The sequence below is a fragment of the Poecilia mexicana genome, unplaced genomic scaffold, assembly GCF_051168715.1.
Source record: "Poecilia mexicana isolate PSO_F unplaced genomic scaffold, ASM5116871v1 scaffold_11, whole genome shotgun sequence".
NCBI classification, from domain to species: domain Eukaryota; kingdom Metazoa; phylum Chordata; class Actinopteri; order Cyprinodontiformes; family Poeciliidae; genus Poecilia; species Poecilia mexicana.
The window spans coordinates 14,836,323-14,861,424 of record NW_028263380.1 but is presented as its reverse complement, the minus strand read 5'-3'; the positions used below and the strand labels follow the sequence as shown (position 1 = coordinate 14,861,424).

The following is a 25,102-nucleotide window of genomic DNA, read 5'->3' as shown; positions in this document are numbered from 1 at the left end:
ACATCAGCAAGAGTCAAGCCAAAGACTATTAGTAGGAAAACCTTATCCGCTTTAGCAAATTGTCTCACAAATAAAAGCGCACAATTTGATTTAGTTTATGGATTCTTTGTAGATGCGTCTAAAATGCATTTTTTATTGATCAGTTATTAACACATTTACACACACCAAAAAAAGAAAAGAAAACTAGCACACAATGTACATCCTGCATGCACACACCCATGTTTCCAAGTGCATTTATTTTTAAAACAAATTATATTTACTTTGAAAAGTATGCTAACCTTCAATCTCTTTAACACAAATATCAAACATTTTAGCAACGATAATATTCCATTAAACTATACCATCCCTCCACCACTATATCATGGTGGTGGATGGATAGTAGTAAAGATAGTGCATAGTATGCTACACTTATAATGCACTTTTAGTCATTTTAAATTGAAATACACGTGGACTTCCTAATTTATTCCTCATCCATTTTTGTCCTGCAGGTTTTAGATTACTCCGCTTCACTACACCTGAGTCAAATAATCAGGTCATTATCAGCACTTTGGAAAACTTGACTACACTGAGGAGTTAATTCTGTTATTTGAGATGTGTTGAACCAGGGATATGTCTAAAAGTTGCAGAACACCGGCCCTCAAGGCCTTGATTAGAAGACCCCAACATCATATGCAGCTCTGGAAAAAATTAAGAGACCACTTAAAATAATCAGTTTCTCAGATTTTACTTTTCATAGATATATGTTTGAGTAAAATGAACATTCTACTCAAACATATATTTGAACATTCTATGAACTGAAATTCCAAGCAAAGTATTAATATTTATTTTCAGAAAATGAGAAATGGTCAAAATAACAAAAAAAGATGCAGTGCTTTCAGACCTCAAACAATCCAAAGAAAAGAAGTATATTAATTTAGAAATAACAATACTAATGTTTTAACTCAGGAAGAGTTCAGAAATCAATATTTGGTGGAATAACCATGAGGTTTTCAATGTGGCTCTTTTCATTTTTTTTCCAGAGCTGAATGTTATGACATGAACTAAACTTTCCCAAGCTAAGCTAGTTTTTACTTTATTTTGAAAAGACTGTTTCCAACCGGAAGTGACCGAATTATGTCAGCTTGTTACGTTGCTTGATGACAGCGGACTCGGGGAATGTACCTTGGCTGAAGTTTTGTGTTACACATTTCGCACCAAGCCTGACTGTGTAATGGCGACCGCCGGACGCTCCTCTGTGGGGAAGTAATTTGAAACAGGACGGAATAAAACAGTAAGTGTGAAATCAAAATGGGCTTTAACGTCTAAGTTAGCTCAAATTTAGTTAGTATCACCCACGTAAGAACTTCCTCCTCTCCGATGGCTGTTTAGAAGCTAGCTTAGTTAGCATGTCCGTTTTTTCTTCAAATTCAACTCTGTCTCAGAAAGTAATAATTATAACCTCCTAATAATTATATTATCATTATAGTTCGTGAGTAACACGATTAGATTAATTCGATAATTTACCGTCTTTTATGGCGTTACATTGCCGTAGAGCTCTTTAGCAGGAGCAACTCTTCGGACGGTCAAAGTTAGTCAATGTTAGCTTCCTGCTAAAAATCTGTTGTCGATTCTGTTAGGCTGAGAAGTGTAAACAATAGTTCCATTTCATTAATAACATTAAGACATTAGGTCTTTCTATTTTTTATTTTTATTTCAATACTGCTGTACTCATACTCTCGCTATATAGTAATTTTGTTGTAGTTTAGATTCTTTCCAGTTCTCAGTGTTTGATTTTCAGAGACACGACTGCACGGCATTCCAGCTGTAATTGCTTTGTAATAAAATAGTAATAAAATACATAGTCACTATTTCTGAAATATTACATATTGTCGCCCATCATCTCGCTGAAAAAGGCATTGTGCAGTGCCGCTTTATATCTAATATATGCATCATTACATCAGTTTTGTGGCGCTTCATTTAGAGTTAATGTAAACCATGCAAACACTGTCAAAATTACATGATCGATTCATTGCAAATATATTTAAGCTGACTCTGATCCGTTTGCATGATCAGTTGAATAATTTCCAGTAGTTAATAACATATCCACTGGTTAAAATCAACAGAGGCAGGACAGTTGTTTTACTACCCTTACAGTGTTTGTGTCCCTTTTTCTCTAATAGTCTGAAGCTGCAATACAGATTTTTATAGATAGTGATTTTTTTTCTTTTGTGTTAATACTATAACATTTAGAAGAAATAATAAAATGTGCTACAGGTTTCTTGATGGAGATAGTAATTTAAACCAACTGATTTTATTAAATTTTTATCTGCACCACTTTGAACGGTTGATGCATTTAAAAACCAAACTCATGGGGGATTATTGTTTTGATGCAGGAAATCTTTAGGTACGAAAAAGATAATCAAAGTCTTTAATCATTTCAGTATCAGAGCTAATCACTGGGGGAAACAGCTGATTGTTTAGAGGTTTTCTAGCATTTTTATCACTGATTGAATTTCCTACCCCAATGGGACATTTTGAGTGTTGCTATTTTCTCTTGTTTTGGAGAAAGATTGTCCTTTTTGTTTATATAAATAAGATTGTGGTCAAAGGGATGAAAAGCATATTTTGGTTTGAAACAGGAAAAATATTAGACAAAGTCCTTTAATCTTCTCTGTAATCGAAAGGGAGACAACAGTTCTGTCGCAGATGAATACAAGATTCCTGGGCTGTGAAAAGAGACCAAACTCACTCTCTTACAAGCAGACAGACTTTATTTTTGCTTGTCAACAGGGACCAGTCTCTCCAGATTTGTTGTCTCCAAAACTGACCTCTGTCAGTTTCTGTGTATTTCTGTTATTCCGAGCATGCGAGAAGAGCATGTTATGATCAACATTCACGGACAGTGTGCATGTTCCTGAACTTTAAAGGTTATCTCAAAAATATTTATAACACAAGAGAAAATAAAACTAATATGTAGATTCAAATGCATTGAAAATACACTTGATATTTTAGATCTATGAGTATATTTGTTGATGGAGTACCTTCTTACTCTAGAGAATGAGAATTTGCTAAATATTTTTATTTTACATTGAATATGTCTTGATGTATCTGACATTGGGACTCTAATATTAGATGCTGGAGAAGGAATTGGTTTGCAAAATGCTTGCTTATCCGCTTTAACTTTAATTTGAATTCTGCAAATGACTTTGCAGGTTGTGGCGAGTGCTGACTTCTCAACTAGATGACTGCCTGTCTTAGCGAGTGTTAAACATGTGTGAACACGTATATAAAATGCTACATGACAGCATTTTTAAAGCCAGCAAGACATTCTTTCTTCATACACTTAGATCTTTATAGCCTAAGCAGTGTCTTTTCCTGTTTTGTTATTTAGATCACTATCACATGTGAACGTCTGGGAAATCTCACGATTTTCATGAAGTCTCTCGGGAGAAATCGATTATTGAATACTATATTACACTTCAATATTGGAAGCACATTGCTGTTGTTGCCCTTAAACAACAGCAATTTGACACCTTGACACTTTTTTTTTTTTTGTTGGGTTACATTATTTTTGTGATGGGATGATGCCAAAATAAGATTTAAAACATAAATTAGTCAAATTGCACAGCCCTATTTCGGCTAACCTTGAGATATTTCTGGATTTCTTCTGGTGGTTTACAATCAGTTTTCTAAATCTTACTTTTGACCTCCAATAGACAATGCAATAATGGAATACACCAACATTGTATCTATGAAACTAAAACTACTGGCACTGTTAGCCTACCGTAAAAATATTCTGCATATTTCTTTAAAAATGTGGCTCAAACCGTTTTAAGTGCTGAAGTATCTGCTGGTGACGATGTCTGGCCCATTTCGATACTTCAATCTAAACTTGTACATTGTGTCATTGCACATTTGAGTACTTTTTAAAAATCTCAAATGACGTTTTATTGGTCTTTTTCACGTATCTGCGTTCAGAAACCTCCCATAGGATGACATTCATTGGTCTGCAAATTGACTTTTCCCTCGTTACTTTTTCCCCACTTGCGTGCGTTCTGTACATAAATGGTGTCCAACACCCAGTTCCCTGAAACATTGTATGATCTCAAGTGTGCTTAAGTGGCTGCATTCATTGAAGGCTTTGTTTCCTGCCGCCTTTGTCAACAAACCATTGACTCTTCTTAGCACTTTTGTTGCAACATCTGAGTCTTGTGTGTTATGCTGCCTTCAGAAAGTGAGGAGGAAGCCAAGTGCAGAAAAAATATCTTCATTTTAATGAGTACAAACAACACAGTGCAAAAGTGTTGTTTTAGTGTCCGAGGTGCGTCAGTTTCTCAGGAGTTTTGGACAACACCAGGCGTCGTGGAAGTTGTCCCAATCACTTTTCTTAGACTTGCCAAAATCCAAAGTCGGTTTGTAGTTGTGCATTTAGGTTTTCAACTTTCGGTTCAGAGAAGACCGCCCTGACTGCCTGAAATTCAGCTTGCTGGTTTGTGATCCCAACAGAGCGCAGAAACGAACCAATTGGGAGCAGAGCATTGGTGAGAGATCAAGGACCACAACAAGAGCAGAAAGCAAAGCACTGGATGTAAAACCAAAGTCAAAAAAAGTTTAAGGTAGATGGCTATGAAATGGCTGGTTTTAAAAACATACTCTAGCTTGGTTTTATTTGTTTAAATTGAGTAGAACTGGTAAACTTGATCAGATAATTTGCTAGAGGAGCTAATAAGAAAAAAAGTAGCTGACAAGCTTTTTAGCAGCTGGGAGTGTCAGGCTTCCTCATTTTGCGTGTGAAGTAAATATGTGGCTCCTTCTCTCCCGTTTTTGCTTTGTGTGTGACTTAATTGCATGTCTTGTAAACAGACTTATTTGCAGTTTTCTTTAAAACATGACATCAGTGTGGATGCTTTCTTTAAAGATTTTCTTTTTTGATGCAGTTTTAGAACGTCTTAAAGTTAATCAAATTAATTGTCACACAAGGTCCTAAATTACAAACCCGTAAAACAGTACTCATTAGAGAGAAGTAAAAGTATTGAAATGGACGGAGAGCCTTTGTGGACTCCAGTTTGCTCATTAGTTGAACCATTTCTCTTTATGCCCTTTCCTTCAAATTGAAAGGTATTTCTTTGTTGTCTGAGTTGTTAAATGGAGATGGTTAAATTGCTGATTACGATGTAAATTCTTTTAATAGGCTTCGATACCTATTTATGCACAGACTTTGGGGCTCATCATCGTATCCCAGACGAAGTGGAAAAGTACCTAACTCTGCCTTCTGCTATCTTCCTGTTTAGTAAACAATACTCAGAGGAGCATCTGAGGCATTTGCTTCTGTATTGGCTGTTCCCGCTCTTTGTTTAATGCCACACTATTCCTGAAAATACTCAAGCTAAAGATACATCAAGGTATATGGGTAAACGTATGACTGATGAGTCCTGGAGAGCCTTGAGCGTACAAGATTACGCTGTTCTTATTTCTTCATGCGTTCTTAAGTGAATATCCGCTGCACTGGGAAGGACTGCCATTTTCTGAGTGTGCTTAGTAAACAAGGTTATATTTAAGAAATGAGTTTTAGTCAAGTTTCTGGGCTGTCCCTTGGTCCGAAGCCAAAAGAACTGGAAGCATTGTCATAATCAGGAAATCTGTCCTCAACACGGAATGTCACCGGAAATTAGCGTACGTGACGAAGGCGGCCAAGGAACATTTTTAGACGGACGTTTCCAGTCATAGTTGATCCTGGTGAGTTTCAATTGTAACAAGTTTGTGAACTGGTGAAACTTTCACTGTTTTCTCTTTAAAACTGGGCCCGAACTTTTAGCTGCTTTATTATATGAAGAAAATCACAGATTAATCTAGCAGAACACCTAGTCCTAAATATGGTGTTTTGAAGGACACTCCAACTGGAAAATGTCTTGAAAAAACAAGAAGTAAATTGAGGAACTCTGAAGCAATCCTACAGGAAATGACAGATCAATGATAGTTTGTCTGTTAAAATGACACAACTATTGTGACATTTGTCTAACGTGTAGAAACATGTTGTAAATACCTTTGCCATCTCTAACTCACTTAGAGTTGAAGGAGTTGAGTTTCACTTTGACAACCACATACTGTTATTTATTGTGATGGCACGTATCGGCATGCTGCTTCTTATGACTATCGGAGCTGATTCTTGTTTTCTGACATCCTTTAAATGCCTCGGATGTCCTGTTGTTTACCTTCTGCTTACAAAAGGGACTTTCAAAGATGCAACCAAAACTCTTTGATTGTGAGGAGAAAGCTGTGGTGTCAGTAAACGTGCAGGCAGATCCGCCAGATGAGAACTTTGTGTTCAGTTTAGGTTTTATATATATAAAACACTTACCCCTTTTCCCCACTTTTTGCCAGTTCCAATTTGTCTGCAGGAATATTATAAGATCTAAAAGCAGTGTTCAAAATAGTTTCTTCTAGATTACCTTCTGTTAGTGGTTATCTGTTCATATTGGGATTAGAGGTGACATCACGTCGCTATAAGAAATTGATTAATAGTTGACAATGTTTCTGTCTTCCCTAGAGAATATTGATCCTTACCTTAAGACAGAATTTTTTAAGGCTGCTAGCTTTTCCAAATGAAGTATGTTCATGACAGAAAAATGCTGAAAGCTCAAAGATTCAGCCTTCCTGTTTTCTACTAAAAGTCTTGCTCTCTCCCTCTTGTTCTCTTCAGCTTGAATGACCTACAAAGGGCAGGTGAAAAATAGTTTTTAATAGCTTTTTATGTCTGTTTCCTCTGACTTCATTCTAAGCCAACTCTCACTGGTATTGGAAGAAGCTAACATTGCATCCTCTTCCCTTCGTAACAGCATCCACACCAAACAGTGTTGCTGTTAGTACGACATGGTAGCGCCTGGTCTTGTGTATCTACTGATTAGATTTTTGGGTTTCCAGTGGTCAGGGTCGATCACCTGGTGCAACTCAGCAGCACAGAAATGATTTTCCTTTTGGTGGTGACTTGGCAAGATGCATAGTTGTCCAATTAGCCGTCCTGACACTTTTTTTTTTTTTTAGATTGGTTCCAAACTCTGAAGTTGTTCAGTTCAACACATGCATATAGTTTGAAACCTCAATGAGAACAGGTTTATTGTTGCCTACTTGTATTTACTTTGGCAGTGGGAAGTGGAAGAAACACTGTGGAGGAATGTGAATGTTAACATTCAGTTATGGTTGTGTGACTGGGTATGGTCACATTCTTTTTAAGGTTTATAAATAATCTCAGATAACCGGCGTCTTCAAGGCGCTGCTTGATGTCCAAGTGTGCAGTCGTGTTAAATGTCTCACTGCTGGTTGGCTGAGCATCTTAATTGTCTGTTGCAGAGCGAAGGTGCAAAAAAAACCAACAAAAAAAAAAAAAACGGGGGGTTGGGGGGAATATTTTGTTTATTGCTTCGCCGGTGCCAGTGTGTTATTGCAGTGTGGTGCTAAGTGCTATACTTGTTAAAACCATTACCACTGCCTCTCCACATGACTTACTTTATTACTATTTTCCCCCTTCCATTTTGACTCTCAAATTATAGTGTGACCTTAGACTGACTTGATTCCCCAGCAGAAACATTGTGCTTGGAAACGGCATTAGTCATAACACTGCCTAGCAAAAGTGTGATTTATTTAATTATTTATATTTTGTAAGAGCTTGCAGCAGATTGAAAGTGTTTATTCTGCTACGGCAAACTTTTTACCCACGGGGTCTCGTCTGAAGAACTGGGACACCATCCCGATGTACGAACTGTGTTAGTGTGTGATTCCCCCTGAGCGCCACAGACCTGGAAGCACAGACACCCTCTGACCTCAGCCACATGGAAAGTCCCACTCAGTCTTTCTACATCGCATAGGCAGGACTTTCCAGTTTAATTACACCACTACATTGCAATTTCACATTAAGGTTGGTTGAAATTACTTTTTCTCCCTTGTTAAAGCTTCCTCCTGCTTACACAAAGGTTTTTCGGTTCATCTGACAAGCCAAAATGGTTTGTTATAAAGTTGAATTATAGTGTTATAGCATCACTTCCCTGTGTAGTTTTAAAGTTCACTTAAAAATGTTGGGTTTTTAGTGAACGTGTTGCTGTTGGGCACTGTGGTGGAAAGGAAAATATTTATCTGTTTCGGTACTTTTGAGGAGGTTTTAAGTTTGTTTGGGGAAAACCAGCCTTTGCAACAAGTGATGCAAATTTTTAGGTCTTACCGTTACGTTGTGGATATTTTTAAGTACTTTCTGATTCCTAGTTTTTCGTAAACTTTAGCCAACCTTTACCAAATTTAGGAAGTCCTGATTTCCGTCTAAGCACTATATTTACCTGCATTGACAATTTACTTAGGACTTAATCATGATATGTTCACTAATAAGAAAAATATTGTATTTTTCATTATTCAACTCGCTTGTTGCCATTCAGACAATAAAAACTATTGTCTAGATAATATCACATCCCAATATTTTTGACCATTTTTCTTAATGACTGTTACCTTTTTATAATTCTGCCAATGAGAAGAGACTCAAATGTAATTCTATTTTTGCCTGGCTTTCACTTTTCCTTTCAAATTACTTGCAGCTCAGCAGGGAAAGAACTATACTGCAGCTAAAAGCAGTCTGTGACTCCAGCACTACATCTCCAAAATGTGGTCAGACTTGGATGCATTCATGCCTTTTCCCCTTAAAACTGTAGACTTTCACTGTACTTGCTTCTAAGTGTTTTTACAGAGGCAGTCCAGTGCATTATGATAAATGACCCAGATGCCCCTCATAAGCTTTCAGAAAGTCGATTCAGCACCGAATGAAAAGAGTCATGGCACCAAACCGAATGCGTCTTGAGGCTGTGCAGCTGAAAGCTTGTTTTTGTTATTTATTTATTTATTTATTTATTTTACAGTTGACCTGCAGCTTTGAAGCAGACATCTCGCTTCTACCTACAAGTGAGTGCTGAAAAGCCACAGCCAGTCAGAATGAGGTTTTCTGGCTTGTAAAACTGCTGCCTCAGATTGGATTTGCAGTGGTTATTTAGTCACCTCTTAGCTCGCCGGGGATTTTTCTCCAAAATGATGCCTCAGGTTTACTTTGTGGAGCTGAAGCACAACTGAAATCAATGTAGTTTTTAAATTTATAAAGCTATCTCTCTCTCTCTCTCTCTCTCTCTCTTTCACTGTTAAAACAAAGTAAGGAGGACTAACTTCAGAAATAAGGCTATGTTCACACCCCAGGCAAAAGCGACCCAAATCCACTTTTTTTTGCCCCCATGAGACCTATATCTGACTTTTTCACAACAGTGCAAATGGCCCAATTAAAAAAAAAAAGAAAAAAATCTGATTTTGCCACTTCTATATTTGATACTGAGTCAGTTACGCATCCAATTGCGCCTGCAGTCTGAATGTTTATGTTTTATTAGGCTTTTATGTTATTGTTGTGTCATAACTCTGCAGCAGAAAAAAGCCAGATGCGGTAAATCAGGACGAAAACAATGTCTGAAAAACATAATTATGAACTTATGAAAGAAGTGTGTGTCACTGAAGCGCGTTACGTCACAATCAAAACAGTCCTTGCTTTGACTACACATCTAAACAGACTTCTCTGCAGAAATTGCAGTCAGTTCTCTACAAAATGCCATCGCTATTAGCTGTGCTTTCTTTTTATTAGCTTCCTTCGTGTTGTTATGAAACCGTCGGCTCCCATTGTCGAGTAAACTTTAAAGTCAATCCATAAACGGCTCCATTCATCATTACTTTTATAAACGATGTTGCTGCTTTGCCAACATTCTTCTTCTGCGGGTCGCTTTGGGTCGTAAACCGTTCACACAGAAGTCTTATTGTGGTCGGGTTTAATTAGTAGTATGAACAAAAGACAAATAAAGAAATCAGACTGCAGCATCAGTCAGATCAGACCGCTGTGTGAATGTAGCCTAGAACTCATAGTAAAAGTCCTAATATTTGTTAGTTTTTTCATCATGCTGAATTTGTGTTTTTCTTTCTTCCAGGCCCGTGTGCAAACAAAAGCCTCATCATCTCGACCTGAACACCCGTCTGCAGCTGCTGTGATCTGAAGCAGTGGAGCGCCTTACTGATTTGTTTTCCTCTTCCTGCCATCATGTCGTAGCTCAAGTCGTGCTGCTCCCCTCGCTGGGCATCCTGTCTCTTGGATCTCTTTGCATTTTTTTTTTTTGATTTATCCTTCCTTTCACCCCTTCCTCACCTCATGTGGTGATTTCTAAGTGAAGCACCGGTAGCGCCTCTTCTGGCGCCATGAGCAGCCTGCAGCATGGCAGCACAGGCTCAGAGCGAGACCTGCACTCCGCTGCGTCCTCCGTTAGCCTCCCCTCGGTCAGAAAGAATCCCAAAAAGCGACGTCTGTCCCTGCACTCGTTCTTCGGACGCAGACTCCGACCCGAACGGGACTCCAAGCGGAAGTCCAGGACTCTGTCGTCCGGAGCGGACGGCGTGGTCAGTGTCGAAAGCGTGCAGCCCGAGGCCGGCGTCGACAAAGTCTCCGCCCAGCCTCCGTCGGACGTGGCGTCCACGTCGGCAGGGACGGGGTCTTCGTCGGACCTGCTGGAATGCCCGCTGTGCCTGCTTCGCCACACCCGGGATCGCTTCCCGGACATCATGACCTGCCACCACCGCTCCTGCGCAGACTGCCTGCGCCAGTACCTGCGCATTGAGATCTCCGAGTCCCGCGTCAACATCACCTGCCCCGAGTGCTCGGAGCGCTTCAACCCCCACGACATCCAGATGATCCTGGGAGACCGAGCCCTCATGGAGAAATACGAGGAGTTCATGCTGAGGCGGTGGCTGGTGGCCGAGCCGGACTGTCGCTGGTGTCCTGCTCCTGACTGCGGGTAAGATGGAAGGCGGTGAGATCACATGGTCTGCTCAGAAAAACACCAATCAGCATCAAACTGTCTCTTTATCACACATTTTCCATTTAATTTTAATATATGTATACAGTGCCTCACAAAAGTATTCAAACTTTTTTCCAGTTTGTCACTTTATAGCCACAGACTTCATTTGATTTCATTGGAATTTGATGTGATTAATAAGCATTTAGTGCAGAATTGTGAAGTGAGAGGGAAATGACTCGTGTTTTTCAAAATCTTTACAAAAAAAGAAAACTGCCTCTGTGTGCAAAAGTGTGTGATGAATAATTAACAACGCATCACCCTGAAACCGCCACGAAGCGTGTTTTTGACATCATCGTGCTGTGGGAATGCTTTGTTGCAAATTGATCGGAATAGAGAAAAAAAAAATCCCTAAACAATACTGTAAGGTTTGTCTTAAATCAGCTGCATGAAGGATAAATGACACAGAATTTAAGTTATGGGTATCGCAGGAAAGCATGCTAAATTGTAACGTCTCCACGGTTACTAGCGTTAGCATCTCCGTCATTAAAAGTATACATCAGCATTGGCATCAAAGGTAGGAAAACAACAGGCCAAATATGTTAATATGCAGAATTTGCACGCATGATACTTAAAATATATTGCGTCCAAATATGTAGTGTGGTACATATTGTACAGATTGTGATTGGATATCCTGATGGATGCCTTCCACACTTTTCAGATCTTTATTTGAAACAAAAATTAAGAAACGTATAGTTTTTTTTTCCTTTTGCACCACAATAATCCGCTACATTGTGTTTATCTGTCACATTAATATCGATATTTTATACCTTATAGTTTGTGGCTCTTAAGTGAGGAAATATGAAAAAGTTGTATGTGAATACTTTTAAAAACTAACATTGTACTCATTTAATAAGTACAAAATTATGTTTTTCTAATACTTAAACAAAAAGAAAGCTAAAAATCAAGACTTCGGGTCTGATTTTGCTCCGTAAAAATCAACCCCAGTGTCTGCACTCGTGCTTGGTTTAAACTTCAGTTTCAATACAGCCGTTTTGTTTTTGTAAGTGAAATGAGTCATCCAAGAGAGATTTGAACAGGAAGTGCTTACTATCATTCTGCTGACGTGAATCTGTCCCATTGTTTTAGACTGTGGGAGAATACGAAAGGTAAAAATAGACGTCAGAAACGCAAATTCAATTCATGGTTTTGTTGCTGATCATCATTAATGCACAGAACCCTGAGTGTCACTGTGACGTATAAAATCACCTTAAACGTGGAAAGAAAAACAAATGAAAGACGTAGTTGAATGTAAAATCATAAAACTTTTACACTAGGTATTTCAGACTTCACCAAATAAAAGAAGAGGTTCGGTGCTTTCTGCTTCAGCTGCTGGAGGAGGTCAGAGTTCATGTCAGTTTATGTTCAGGTCAGTTTGGAGTCAGGAGGGATTCAACAGTTTACTCAGTGACTAACACCGACCTGCTGACCTCTTGCTCTCTTGGCTTCATCACAAAACACCGTACTGTTAGGCCATAGCAGCCACTCGACACACAATGCACCTCTGCACCACACATGGCTGCTGTGTTTGATTTGTTCCAGAAACTTCACGTCTTTGTATTGATTTCCCCATTAACCTGAATTTACTCTCTATGCTGGATTTGCTGCATCAGCAGCTGAAATGATGCTCTCAATCCCAAATAACTGATTTGACCCACTGCCAAACTATCAGCTCCGTATCTGTTGCTGTTACATAATTGTGGTTTAAAGGTGTTTAAGGCGTTGTTCGTTAGCTGAACTAGTTTTTCGAGTGATAAATTCTTTATTTGTAGCAAAGTTAAAGTTTGCCTAGTTTTAGATCCTGATGTGCTTCCACTTTTGTTTTGTTACAGCGTTGCATTGGTGTCGATTTCCTGTTTTTATGTTGATAATCAGATTTGTTTTCAAGCTTAAACTCATTTTAGCTTGCAATTAGAGTGGAATTATTTGGCATAATTATCTTTTAAACAAATGATGAGGCTTGTCACATTAACAAATTTTAGCTGGACGACAAATGGTTCCAGAAATTATTGCGATAAATGATAATGTATTTGTTTAGAGACCTTTTTCAACTAAAACACAAGAACCAGAAGAAAAACAAACTATTAAAAAAAAGAAATAAAAGCCACACAAAACTGAAACCATAAATAAAATGAATAAATATAAATATATATATGGGTTTTACTAATATTAATTTATTGTTTGTTGCTACAGTGTCACAAATGACACCAGTAACTCCTTTAGCAGCAATGTAATGTTAGCAGATGTTGGTGGCAGGGATCCTGTGTGGCTTTACAAGTCAGGAAAGGGATCAAATGTGGTTCAGGTGTTTTCCAGATCTTGATGGATGTGGAAAATATTTATATTTTCCTGGCTTTGCTCCCTGCTTTACTTACTGCATGATAAGAATCTGGTTAAAAAAAAAAGCAAAGGGCCTTCAGCTTTTTTTTAATTTTATTTAAAAGATCCTCCGAATCCATCTGTCGCCCCCTGTCAGTACTTGTTTTCATCTATTCGTCCATCAGTCTCTTCGTTCTTCGTTCTGCCATTGCGTTCATCTATATATCCATTTCTTTATCGATTCATCATCCAACCAGCTTCTTTCTTCTTGCCTGCAGTTTTTCCAAGTTTCATATTCATAGCCTGACCTCTGTGGAAAAATGTGCCTTAAATACACAGAGAATCATAACTGCAAATGTGGAAATGTCTGAAAGGAAGGGTTTTATGGTCGGTATAAAAAGTTTTATTTCGATCACTGTACTCTGTCCAGCTGCCTTTCACTTGTGCGGAATATTTTATTTCCTGCAGCGACTCAACTGCAAACATTTGAACTTTCAAAATCACTTTTACTGAACATTGCCTCCCTCAGCTTATCACCTTGAAGGTGTCAATATGTTTCCAGTGTGGGTCTCTGGAGCTTCCTGTCCCAGTATGAGGTTGGATGAACAGAGTAGGAATTAAAACTTACCAGGAGTCGGGTTTGCTTGCTGAGAAGTGCGTGGGGAAACACGGGGAAGTGAAGACGTCAAAACGTCCATTTGGAAATCAGCTTTTATACAATATGTCATCAGTTTGCACACTGAAGTGTTAGTTTGGAAACTGTCTGGACTGGCTTTTTTTTTTCTTTTCTTCTTTTAGCCATACGTTCTGACGTACAACTTCAGCTGTTAAATATGTACAGCATGAGGGTTTGTACATTTAAAAAAACGGCATACATCATAATAAGTATTGTTCTAATTTTCTAACCTTTTTTTTTCCTGCGTTTTCAGTTTTGTTTCCTCCCAAGTCAATCTATTAATTTCCTTTGAAGAAAAAGGTAGCTACAACTGGAAAATTATGGGGAAATCTTTGAGGTCACATTTAACCATAATTATGAAAATGTTCCGTTTAAATGTATAACTTGACTAGATGAGTCAGGAGGAGAATAGCTTGTTCCTTATTCAGCTGAATTGTATTTCAAAAAGTTTGTCATGAGAAGTTGGGGGAAAAAAAACTTTGTTTTATTGGTTGAATGTTGACTTTGCCTTTTGGGCAATTTGCAAATTTCATCTTTTGTTTTTATGTTTCATCTCCATTTGCCATGACTCTAACCCAAGATAGAGTGGTAAATTAGCATAATGACCTTATTTAATTTTATATAGTTAAATTTTTATAGTATCTTTATTGTCTGTGTTGTTTTTTACTCACTTTTAGAATGAGGAAGCTCAGGAAAACAGCTGCTAGCTTTTTCAGTCATCATAGATGGAAAATAGTTTATTTAAAGCAGCTCCAACTGCAATCTACTTTTGGTTTTGTTTACTTGTAATTTTTGAATTATAAGAATGGGTGGATAAATCTTGTAGTTGTAGCTCATTGGTCTGCAACCTGGAACTCTTTTGACCTTCCACAATACCTCTTGATATTTGGCTAAATTAGAGCAGAACCAACTAATTTAAATCTTTTGAAAAGGCAGAAGTTTTTGCTGTTGTTGTTGTTCCATAGAATAAATCCTGCATTGAATTTCCACAACAAAATGACAAAAATTATCAGTGACGTTTTTTTTTTTTTCTCTCATCACTAGGTTGGAAACTAAACGCCTTTTAAAATGTTATGTTTTTCTTTGTTTTAAATCTTAAAAACTGAAATAAAATGAGCACAAATCTCCTGCAGTAGATGCTCATTAATACAGTCCAGGTTCACATCTCTAAACCAGCATTCTGCTCGTATTTTTTCCCCTCCTCCAGGTATGCCGTCATTGCTTTCGGCTGTGCCAGCTGTCCAAAGATCACCTGCGGCCGTGACGGCTGCGGCACAGAGTTCTGCTACCACTGCAAACAGCTGTGGCATCCCAACCAGACATGCGACACGGCGCGGCAGCAGCGGGCCCACAGCCTGCGGCTCAGGAACTTCAGGTCGTCGTCCCTCAGCTACAGCCAGGAGAGCGGAGCAGCTGGTATGAAGGACGATTGGTCACTAAGTCTTACTTGGTTTCGAAGTTTCTCCGTAGCCGGGTTTGCTACCTCTTCACCGACCCGTTCGCTTATGAAATAAAGTTTTATGAGTCTGACGGTGGTTCTAAAGTGGATTTGATCACCTGGGACAAATCCTTTAGATCACATCAGGAGCAAAAAACATCAGTCATGCTTTCAAAAATGCAAAAAAAACAAAAAACATTAATCAAAAGGAAAGTTTAGAAGATTTCACAGTAATTGTGTTGTTCAGAGGGTCTAACCTTGTCAGCCTCTCCTAGTTTGATACTTCGTTCACTTTGGCCTCATTAGTCGGGGGGGTAAAAGATGCTTCCTGGACCCTCCTACATAAAGGAAATGAGCTTCTGTCTCTGTTTAGCCAGTCCTGGTTTTTGTTGACATAATTGTTGCCATTATGCCCAACAGTCTCCCTTGTTTTTTTGCCTTGGTTTCCTTATTTACTTTGATGAAAGAATCGCACATTCTTAAATATCACATATACCTTCAGTGTCACAGATTGTCTAGATGTTTACATCATTTTATTTTGTTGACATATAAACGAGTTTGCAGTAACAGGAACGGTCTATGACCTCCATCACATTCTGGTTTGTTTCTCCTTTAACCATCCGTTGCAGGCGATGACATCAAGCCGTGCCCTCGCTGCTCTGCTTACATCATCAAGATGAACGATGGGAGCTGCAACCACATGACCTGCGCCGTCTGCGGCTGCGAGTTCTGCTGGCTCTGCATGAAGGAGATTTCTGACCTTCACTACTTGAGGTGAGCCGCGTGACGCCACGGTTGTAACATTCACCGCTTTGTTGTCGAGGTTCTGCGTTATTAGCTTAGTTTCTCTTATTATCTGTTGTCATCAACACCAAAACCTGTCCTGTCACCTAGTCAGTCATTTCTGTACTTATGTTGACGAGCAGAAGATTTGTCGGTTTCACATTTGGTGTTTTACTCTTTGCTCTTTCGCTTTAGTGGAAAACATTTAGTGTTTTTCCTGCATTTAGTGGTGGATATATGAAGAAGAAACTCAGCTTTTTTGACCTTCGAGTCGGTGTTTGTCGGCCCTGGTCCTCGGTGCAAACTGTCCTGTGTTGTTAAGATGTTTTCCTGTTTCAACGCACACAGCTTAAAGCGATGGATCATTAACAGGCTCCTGCAGAACTTGTTGTCCTTGTTCCTTTCAAATGTCCTCAAGTTTATATGCATGTACGTCAACAGTGCAGAGTTTGGGGTTTCTCCTTGGAGGAATTTTCCGAAACATTCATTTTTAGAGCCAGATTTAAATCCCCATCCTGGACCAGGATTTATAAGGATATATTTTATTTTATTTTTTTGTCTACAGTAATAATGTGTACAGTTTTTCTCTTGGAGATCTAACAGACCGTTTCCTCTCCGCTGTCTTCTCAGTCCGTCGGGTTGCACATTCTGGGGGAAGAAGCCGTGGAGCAGGAAGAAGAAAATCCTCTGGCAGCTCGGGACCTTGGTGGGAGCGCCGGTGGGAATCGCTCTGATTGCCGGCATCGCCATCCCAGCCATGATCATCGGGATCCCAGTCTATGTGGGCAGAAGGGTGAGAACTTCCCTAGCACCGGTTTATTTATTCACAGATCTCTAATGTAGTAATTACTGCTTTAAGACTGACCTAAAAATAGTGTGCTTGATCCGTGAGTTTGTCAGAATCAGGAGGGAGAAAGAGAAGAGTAAAAATCCATACTGGAGGTTCGGTTGTCGAAATCCAGATAAAGAGGTCAAAGTAGACGGGTGGTTGTGCGTTTTTTAGGCCCCAAAGTTATCTCCTGGTTAAAAATGACTATCGTGTCACTTCTCCCCATCTGTTTTACACTAAACAGACACTATGCTGAGAATGTGTATTTATGTCCATAAGTATAAGAATACTTATCAAAAAGTGTATGTATTTTAGTAATTTAATTTAATTAAATAAAAAACAAAAATCCTTGCTGGAGAAACAATCTGTGTAGAGTTGAGGAAAAATCAGTGAAAGTGACAAGAAAAGTGCTACATTGTGAAAAACGATACTATATACTCTCATACTCTAATTTTCTGTGAAAATAAATGTTGGGCTTTTAATAGCAGCAAATCAGAATCACCTAAATTCACAGAAGTAAATTATTTAAATATTACAGAGTGCAATTAATTTATGTTGTGTACGTTCCTTTATTTGAATGAAATTGCTGTACTAAAAAAAATTGTAGCTGTACGAAACGAAACACTTATCCCGCTCAACAATTTGCCTCATCAGATACATAATCGCTACGAAGGAAAGGACATCTCGAAACACAAGAGGAACTTGGTGATCGCTGGAGGCGTGACGCTGTCGGTCATTGTGTCTCCTGTGGTTGCTGCAGTCACTGTTGGTAAGAGATCACCTTTCTTCTCTTTCTTTGTTACACAAGTTGTCTTGACATTCATAATAAATCCAGAGCTTCCAGTAACTGGGTGAAACTATATTTATTTTTTCCTGAATCTCTGCTTTGTCTGATATAGAAAGGAAATGTTCACTGCATCTGTTTCCTGTGCGTCTCAGGTATCGGCGTTCCCATCATGCTCGCGTACGTCTACGGCGTCGTCCCGATCTCTCTGTGTCGGAGCGGAGGCTGTGGCGTTTCCGCCGGTAACGGGAAAGGGGTTCGAATCGAGTTCGATGACGAAAATGACAACATCGGCACTGGGGCAGTGGCCACAGGTGAGAATCTCCTAAATACTAAAAAGGATGGAAATCTCAAGAAGTAACAGCAATTCTAAAGTTCTCAACAACAAGCCAAAAATTACAGGGAAAAACCTTGACACTGGGTTTGTAAGGTTCCTTGAAAATGCTTGAATTCCAATTAAATGTATTCAAGTGCTTGAATAAAGTCGGTGAAACTGCACAGCTTTGCAATAAAGTGCAATCTAACGTTTGATTAAAAGCCTAAATTTGGAAAACTTTACTTGGAGATGAACCTAGGTATTTTCATACATGTGATAAAAAGAGGTATTTGAAAGCTGTTGGAATGCATTTAGCTTGAAGCACAACGTTTGTGTGTGTGTTTGGTTTATCAGCAGTTGTTTTTACCAGCGCTCATGTTGTGTTGCAAATATTTGTCCTGACCAGGCCCAGGACAAGTATTTGGGTGTGTGAGGCTGAGCTGGCTTAGGTTTCCCTTTGAGCTGTTGAGCGTGAGAGAGGAGACACAGAGTTGTATTAAACATCACAATGGCAGTTTTTGGAAATAGTTTTAGAACAATAAGTGTTAAACATGAGTTAAATGTTTGCATCCGTCTGATTTTTGCCAAGATTTCATGCACTTTCTGTCTTACCCACAAAGTCATAGAATATTTGGGTTTACTGCAGCTAACTCGGTACGTGTTACTTTTTTTCTTTTTTTCCTCAAACTGCTCTATAACTAAACAAATCTCCCTCCCAGACACGACGTCTGTGGCGGAAACTCGGCTCAACAACCCGAGCCTCGGCGACGGCGCGAGCGTCGGCGGCCTGACCGGCCTGAGCCTCAGCGTCAGCGGGAGCCACATGGAGCGCTGCGGCGTGAGCTCCGCTCAGCGGGACAACATGAGCGACAACGCCAGCACCACGGCGCTCGCCGGAACCAGCATCACGGGCAGCCTGTCCGGCAGCTGCTACAACCGGTAAGATGCTGGAGCTGGACGCTCCCGTCGTTGTTAAGATGCCTCCTTTAATGCCGTTAGCGACGGTTTAATAGCCGAAGCATGTGACGTGGGAATAATGCGTCTTGTTTTTCCAGTTTCAGGGCTTTTTTTAGACACTAATCGTGGTTCTTTTCCATAGTCGTGTTCTAAGCAATGGAAAGACACAAAATCTAACGTCTAGGACAAATGCCTTTGTTTTGTCTCATTTCAAGCATACTAACTTTCAAAAATAATTATTTCTTGCTATTTTCAGCAGGGAGGTGGCAAGAATTTTCCTCCTGAATATTAAGAAGGAAATTCCTTAATATTCAGGAGGAAAAAAGTATTGGTTATAAGTGAAATAATTTGCCAGCGAAACGAGAACGATGTCATCAATACCACAGATTTATTGACTTAAAACAAGCTCCTATTTCTTGCTGTAAAGTTGCATGTAAATTAGCTTTGTCTCACTTCAAGTGTACTAAGATTCTTACGCTAGAAACTAGACCAAAAATACTTGCTGAGATTTTGTGTTTTTGCAGTGTAATAATTAGTTTGAATTAATTGTTTGTTTCCTCCAGGATGGAAGTGCAGGCCGACGTCCAGAAGGAGCGCTGCAGCTTGAGCGGCGAGTCGGCCACCGTCAGTCTGGGGACGATGAGCGACAACGCCAGCACCAAGGCCATGGCGGGCTCCATCCTCAACGCCTACATGCCGCTGGAAAGGTTAGCATTCAGTTCACACTCGTCCCGCAGCGAGCAGCTGCTCACACACGTTATTAGTGGCTGGGGAGTGTGTGAGCTGGAACTAGTTTGGAGCTTGACAGCACAATAACATAAGAAAAGGAAGTGAAATCGGGGCTTGAATTGTATTAATTGTAATTAAAATAATTGTCAACTAATTTAGTAAGCGATTAGCTTTAGTATCTAGACTCTAAAACAGGACATTTGTTGAAAGAACAGGAGACACTAAGACAAAACTGTACAAAGATTATATACATTTTGATAAAGAAAAACACCTTCTTTGTCTGTAAATATGTTCCATCTGGAACTACTCAAATGGCGAGATTTTAAATAAATCTCCTTTTTTTAGCAGCTTTTGCTATCCAGAAAATAAGTAACAGATCAAGCATAGCAAGAGAAAATCCTCAGAAAACGATCGTGAGCTGCAGCCACAAGTGAAATCGTCAAATTGAGCCAACAATTTCCATTCCATTTTACTTTGTGTGAAATGCGTAGATCCGTTAAATGTGGCATTTGTTTTGCAGAGATGGCAGCCTGGAGGCTCCTGCGGACTCCGAGTCCAAGCAGGACAAGGTGAGGCACGGCAGCGCCAGCAGCAGCATGGATGAGGCCAGCTGCAGCAGCGGCTCAGCCGCCATCAAAGCGGCTGGCGCCGATGGATGCGTGTGCACGTGTCCCTCCGCGTGCAGCTGCGGGCAGCCTGGCAACCAGTGTGGCCCCTCTGCCTCTTGGTCCAAGGAGCCCACCGCCGCTACCACGGGCAAAAAGTGCAAAAGTAAGCTCTGGAGGAGAGCGAGCAGCGGCGGCAGCAGAGGAGACAGAAGAGTGAACGAGACGCAGGGCGACATCGACTCTCAGCTCCTGGAGCAGCGGAGCGCCAACTCCTCCGAGCTGGATTCTCCGTCTCTGAGCGGCAGCCTCCCCTCGGTGGCCGACTCGCACTGCAGCCACTTCTCGTCCGAGCTCAGCTGCTCGGACCCCGAAACCGCTAAACCCGCCCAGACGGACCCTCCGCCCCACCAGCCCACCATCACACCTCTACCCGAGGTGGAGCACGACCGCCTGGAGCAGCTGCCCCCTCAGAGCGGCCACGCCGCCCTCGCCCACTGCCTGCTGGCCTCATCCCCACCCGCCTCACCGAAAGACAGGTGCAGCGCGACGTTCCTGTACATCAGCGAGGAGAGCGCCGGAGAAAACGCGGAACCGGAGGAGTTCGTTAAAGAAACCAGCAGAAACTCTGCCGCGCTGCCGGTGAGCCCCGCCAGGAAGCGCTGCATACAGACAGACATCTGAAGACGCTTCCCCGTCCTCACGCTGTGCGACCGCTGCAAACTCTGTTAGCTTTACCATCAAATTTAGGAGAAATCAGGGTTACGGATGCAAAGTGAAGCTGTTTAGTAACAGAAGGTGAGAAGGAAGGAGGCTGGAAGTGTAGAAAATGGCCTGGACTTCTGGTTTCCAGAAGTTTCAGCCAGTTTTCAGAGCAGTGTGCTTGTTTGCAAGTAGATTTGAATGTACGTGAACATGTTTGAAGCAGGCTTTGAGCTTTGTGAGATTCTGCAGATCTGTGACGATCGGCATAGAACGGACAGTTCCTTCATGTCAGAATGATTTCCTGAAACCAGTGTGTAGGGATGTCCCGACCAGGAGATTGTCCCCCTTTTTAACATCCAGGATATCCTTTTTTTTTTTTTTTTTTAAAGTTCGAAACCTGTTGTTATTTTAGCACAAAGTTGCATTTGTCATCTCCTTGGTCAGGCTGATGATGTTTTGGTTTATTTACTTTGCTATGATATTTCTAATTGGAGATTTTTCAGCCAGTAACATTTTTATAAGTTTCCACTTCAGTCGTTTGCAAACAGACTTGCTGAAAAGGTTCATGGAAAACGTAGCGGTTTGTTTTTATCGCTGTAACATTTAGTGAGTTTTGTTTAATGTTTCAGCTGCTTTCTGAGCCACTTTTTGTCCACAAATCGGCCTGTTGAGCACCGAGTGGAAAATATGACAAACAGGAGAGAAAAGGGTAAAAAAAAAACATTTAGATTGTTGGTGTTGGATAACCAAAATCCAGTGCATGGGAATGTAGGAATAAAAAATAAAATGACCTTGGAAACGGACATAATCCCTGACCAACAACGTATATCAGGAATTGATTTTAATCATTTGAAAAAGCCTCGATCGGGACATCCCTAGCTCCCCTGATGCTGGTTGGAGTAAGTAATCTAAGCTGCTATCATGAAACCTAAATGTTTTCATATTTAGTCTGCAGAAAGCTTTTTTTTTTTTTTTCGTTGGCTTGTTTATGGTAATCAAAGAATGATCCGGTGTTTCCAGTTTACTCTTGGATTCCCTCAGGATTGTTAGAGAGACTCGAGTTTAACGGTGGGACCAGATGATACAGTAGCCTCCTATATTTTCCAGAATCATCAGACATTAGAAAAATTATATATTTGCTTTTGTTTAAGATGCGACTCATGTTTCTGTTTTACATATTTGCTTATTTTTATGTTAAGCTTTGGGGAAAAATTGGTCTTTGATCCGAATTTGTTGGTGTAACCGAATGATTTTTGTCACGAATCCAGATTTTTATGTTTAGATATTCTGGACTGAAGCCAGCCAGCTTCGTGCTTTCTTCCCCTTCATGGTTTCCTATCTGCACTGGTGAACAGGACAGCTGTGTCTCTGCTGATTTACTAGATTTCACTACATGTTCAACGTACAGTTGAACCATAAACACATTAATTTAATGCAGTTTCTTAAATCATATATTCTACACAGAACAGAGCCCTATTTTTTACACACAAACGTGTAGCATTTCTTACAAATTACAGGGCTTGTTGTAATAAAATGACTTCGATTCAACCAAACTATGTTTGCAATGATGAAATAAGCTTTTTAGACAACTATACCGTCTGAGCTGAAGTTTCCTCTGTGGAAACGCCTGAACTTTATTTGAACTCATGTTGTGCATTGAGAACTTGCTTCTGTATCCAAGCACATTTATCCTAATATTCGATATTTGCAGTGACTGTACAGTATTGGTGATAAATTGTTTTTTTTTTTTGTTTGTTTTTTTTGTTTAAATCCAAATGAAACTTTCTGAATCTGAACTTTGAGTGTACTTTACCAGCAGGCTTTTTTTTTCTTATGTTTTTAATTTTCTTTTTCAGAAGTGACTGATGCAAGTAATTTTATATTTGTCAGCACCAGACAGTGCCTTGGGAAAATTTCCTGTGTGTATAGTGTTTTTGTCTTATTTCTTCCTGTCTTCATGTGAGAAATATACAAATATTGTTGGATGATTTTCTGCCTATTATTAAAATGGACAAAATCTTATGAACCTCACACAAGCGGTTTTGGCCGACCAAAGACCAAATGTTTTGTCCATACTAACCCCGATTATACCAAATTATTTGATTGGTTTGAGGTTTTAAAATGTTCTCTTGAAGCCATCAAAGTTTATGTAAAAAAATATAACCACCATGTTGGCATTAAATGCATTTTCTCCAAAGTGACACTAAAGCTACATCTCGAGTTTTGCAGCCTGACCTCTTCTAGGCGAAATCAACCAGCTGCTTTAAAAAGTTGGAGTAGGAATTTCTTTATTTTCGATGAACCTCGGAGTTTATTTTCCTTTTAATCCCTCTTCCTGTTTGAGTTCTGGTGTCATTATTTGTTGTCTAATTTTGCTGAAAAGAGGCCTATGCTATTTGGAAACTTCTGTATTTTGACTCCTTGCATCTGAATGTGCATGTTGATGCATATCCTTCAATAAAACAAATTTAAAAAAATCTCGATCAAGCATTTTATTGACGAAACGTTTTTGCATTTTGGAAGCTCAGTTTTTGTTTTTCAGGTTTTCCAGCAATCCACATTTAACCATATTTAATTTCTTGTTTATTCTTAATATAGTTTCCCTTTGTGGAATTTTTCTTTTTACTTTTTGAGAAAGGCATGTGTTGCTTAAAAGTTGTAAAAGGAAAATTACAACAAGAAACAGCAGTCATACTGTCGTTTATTTACATTTGTATTCAGTTATTTACATACAGTACATGCTTTTACATTCCATGATAATAAATAACAAAAAAAAAACATTCCAGAAAGAGCTGAGTTTATTCATTTAAATTGGAAGGGATTATTTTTAATCAAAGTAAAAAAAAAATGAAATAAAAGATGTGGCACATCGTGTTGTATAGAGTTACATGTTCTTGTAGTGATGATTTGAAATCCCTCCTGTTTAAAGTAGGAAATGAGAATATTTTAAAAAGATCTTACTTTCAGAGTTTGAATTTTTTTAGACAGCTTCGCTTCAATACTAATCAGAACTGTTTTCATAGCATTTTCAACAACATGCCAAGTTTTCTGTAGAAAAAGGCAAAGATTTTTGTACATTATTCAAACTACCTTATTTTCCGGACTAGAGAGCGCACCATACTATAAGCTGCAGCTACAAATTTAAAAACAAATAAAATGGAAACGTACATATATAAGCAGCACCGGGTGAAAAGCCGCTGGTATCTCCGCCGCTCTCGGTTTTCCATAAGGATCCAGCAGAGGGCAGCAGAGGGCTGCATCCTAATAAACCTTCTGGATTTATTAAGGACACAGCCCTCCATCTCCAACGCCAACCAGGGTTTCGTTCACGAAGAGTTTACGTGCAGCGGCTCTATTTCCCTCCTGTACTGCCAGATCGATGGCCTTCAGCTTAAAAGCTGCATCATATGAGTTTGAATTAATTTCTCCGTCGTGCCTGCTGCTAGCATGTGCTTGTTCTAAAATTAACCCTGTCTTTGATTTCCAATTTTGACTTCCACTTCCTGCTAAAGCGCCCCCTGGCGGTAAAGGAAAAATCCACAGAAAAGCCGCACTGGGCTACAAGCCGCATGGTTCAAAGCGTGGGGAAAAAGTAGCGGCTTATAATCCGAAAAATACGGTATCTTTTGTTGCGATTATGTACCGTACTGAAATGCAAGAAAACTCCACAGTTTGGGTCAACTGGTGTTGAAATTTGTATTTTAATAAACAAAAATAATATTTCCTTTAAAAGCAGTGAGATTTGTTAAAGTATATCCAGAAGTATTGTTTGAATAGTTGACCAATGGAGACTTGTTTGGGCCGCAGTGCAGTGTTCAAATAACTTTTAAAGAGTAAAGGTGGCCATTTTTAACTTGGATCATTAAATTTAGAAACATTTCATGTCACTGGTCTTATTAAATGATGTAAAAAGTATCTAAAAGTGACTCTAACCGAGTAAAAACGTTATCGGAACGGTATTAAACTTAATTTATATACTGATATGCTTGCCTTTTGTATACATCTGTCGTCGTCCCACTATGAGTAAATGTGGTTGTGAAGACACTTCATCTTCTTCGAACCACCTTGAGTA

At 39.6% G+C, this 25,102-nt stretch overlaps 1 protein-coding gene across 1 annotated transcript; it reads left to right on the top strand.

Annotated features, from left to right (window-relative positions):
• Positions 1-1,148: 1,148 nt before the first annotated feature.
• On the top strand, positions 1,149-21,817 carry LOC106904804 (E3 ubiquitin-protein ligase RNF19A). Its single transcript, XM_014969272.2, has 10 exons — positions 1,149-1,270; positions 9,972-10,829; positions 15,092-15,300; positions 15,952-16,096; positions 16,736-16,898; positions 17,589-17,703; positions 17,874-18,032; positions 18,754-18,973; positions 19,555-19,698; positions 20,241-21,817. The coding sequence occupies exons 2-10, from the start codon at positions 10,237-10,239 to the stop codon at positions 21,007-21,009; spliced, it is 2,517 nt and encodes an 838-aa protein (XP_014824758.2). The 5' UTR covers positions 1,149-1,270; positions 9,972-10,236; the 3' UTR covers positions 21,010-21,817.
• Positions 21,818-25,102: the final 3,285 nt, after the last annotated feature.

Bases quoted from the DNA above. Each gene is read 5' to 3' on its own strand.
- LOC106904804 (XM_014969272.2), top strand. From the start codon at position 10,237: ATGAGCAGCCTGCAGCATGGCAGCACAGGCTCAGAGCGAGACCTGCAC. The intron at 10,830-15,091 runs GTAAGATGGAAG...CCCCTCCTCCAG, and splicing joins TGTCCTGCTCCTGACTGCGG to GTATGCCGTCATTGCTTTCG. The intron at 16,097-16,735 runs GTGAGCCGCGTG...CTGTCTTCTCAG, and splicing joins TCTGACCTTCACTACTTGAG to TCCGTCGGGTTGCACATTCT.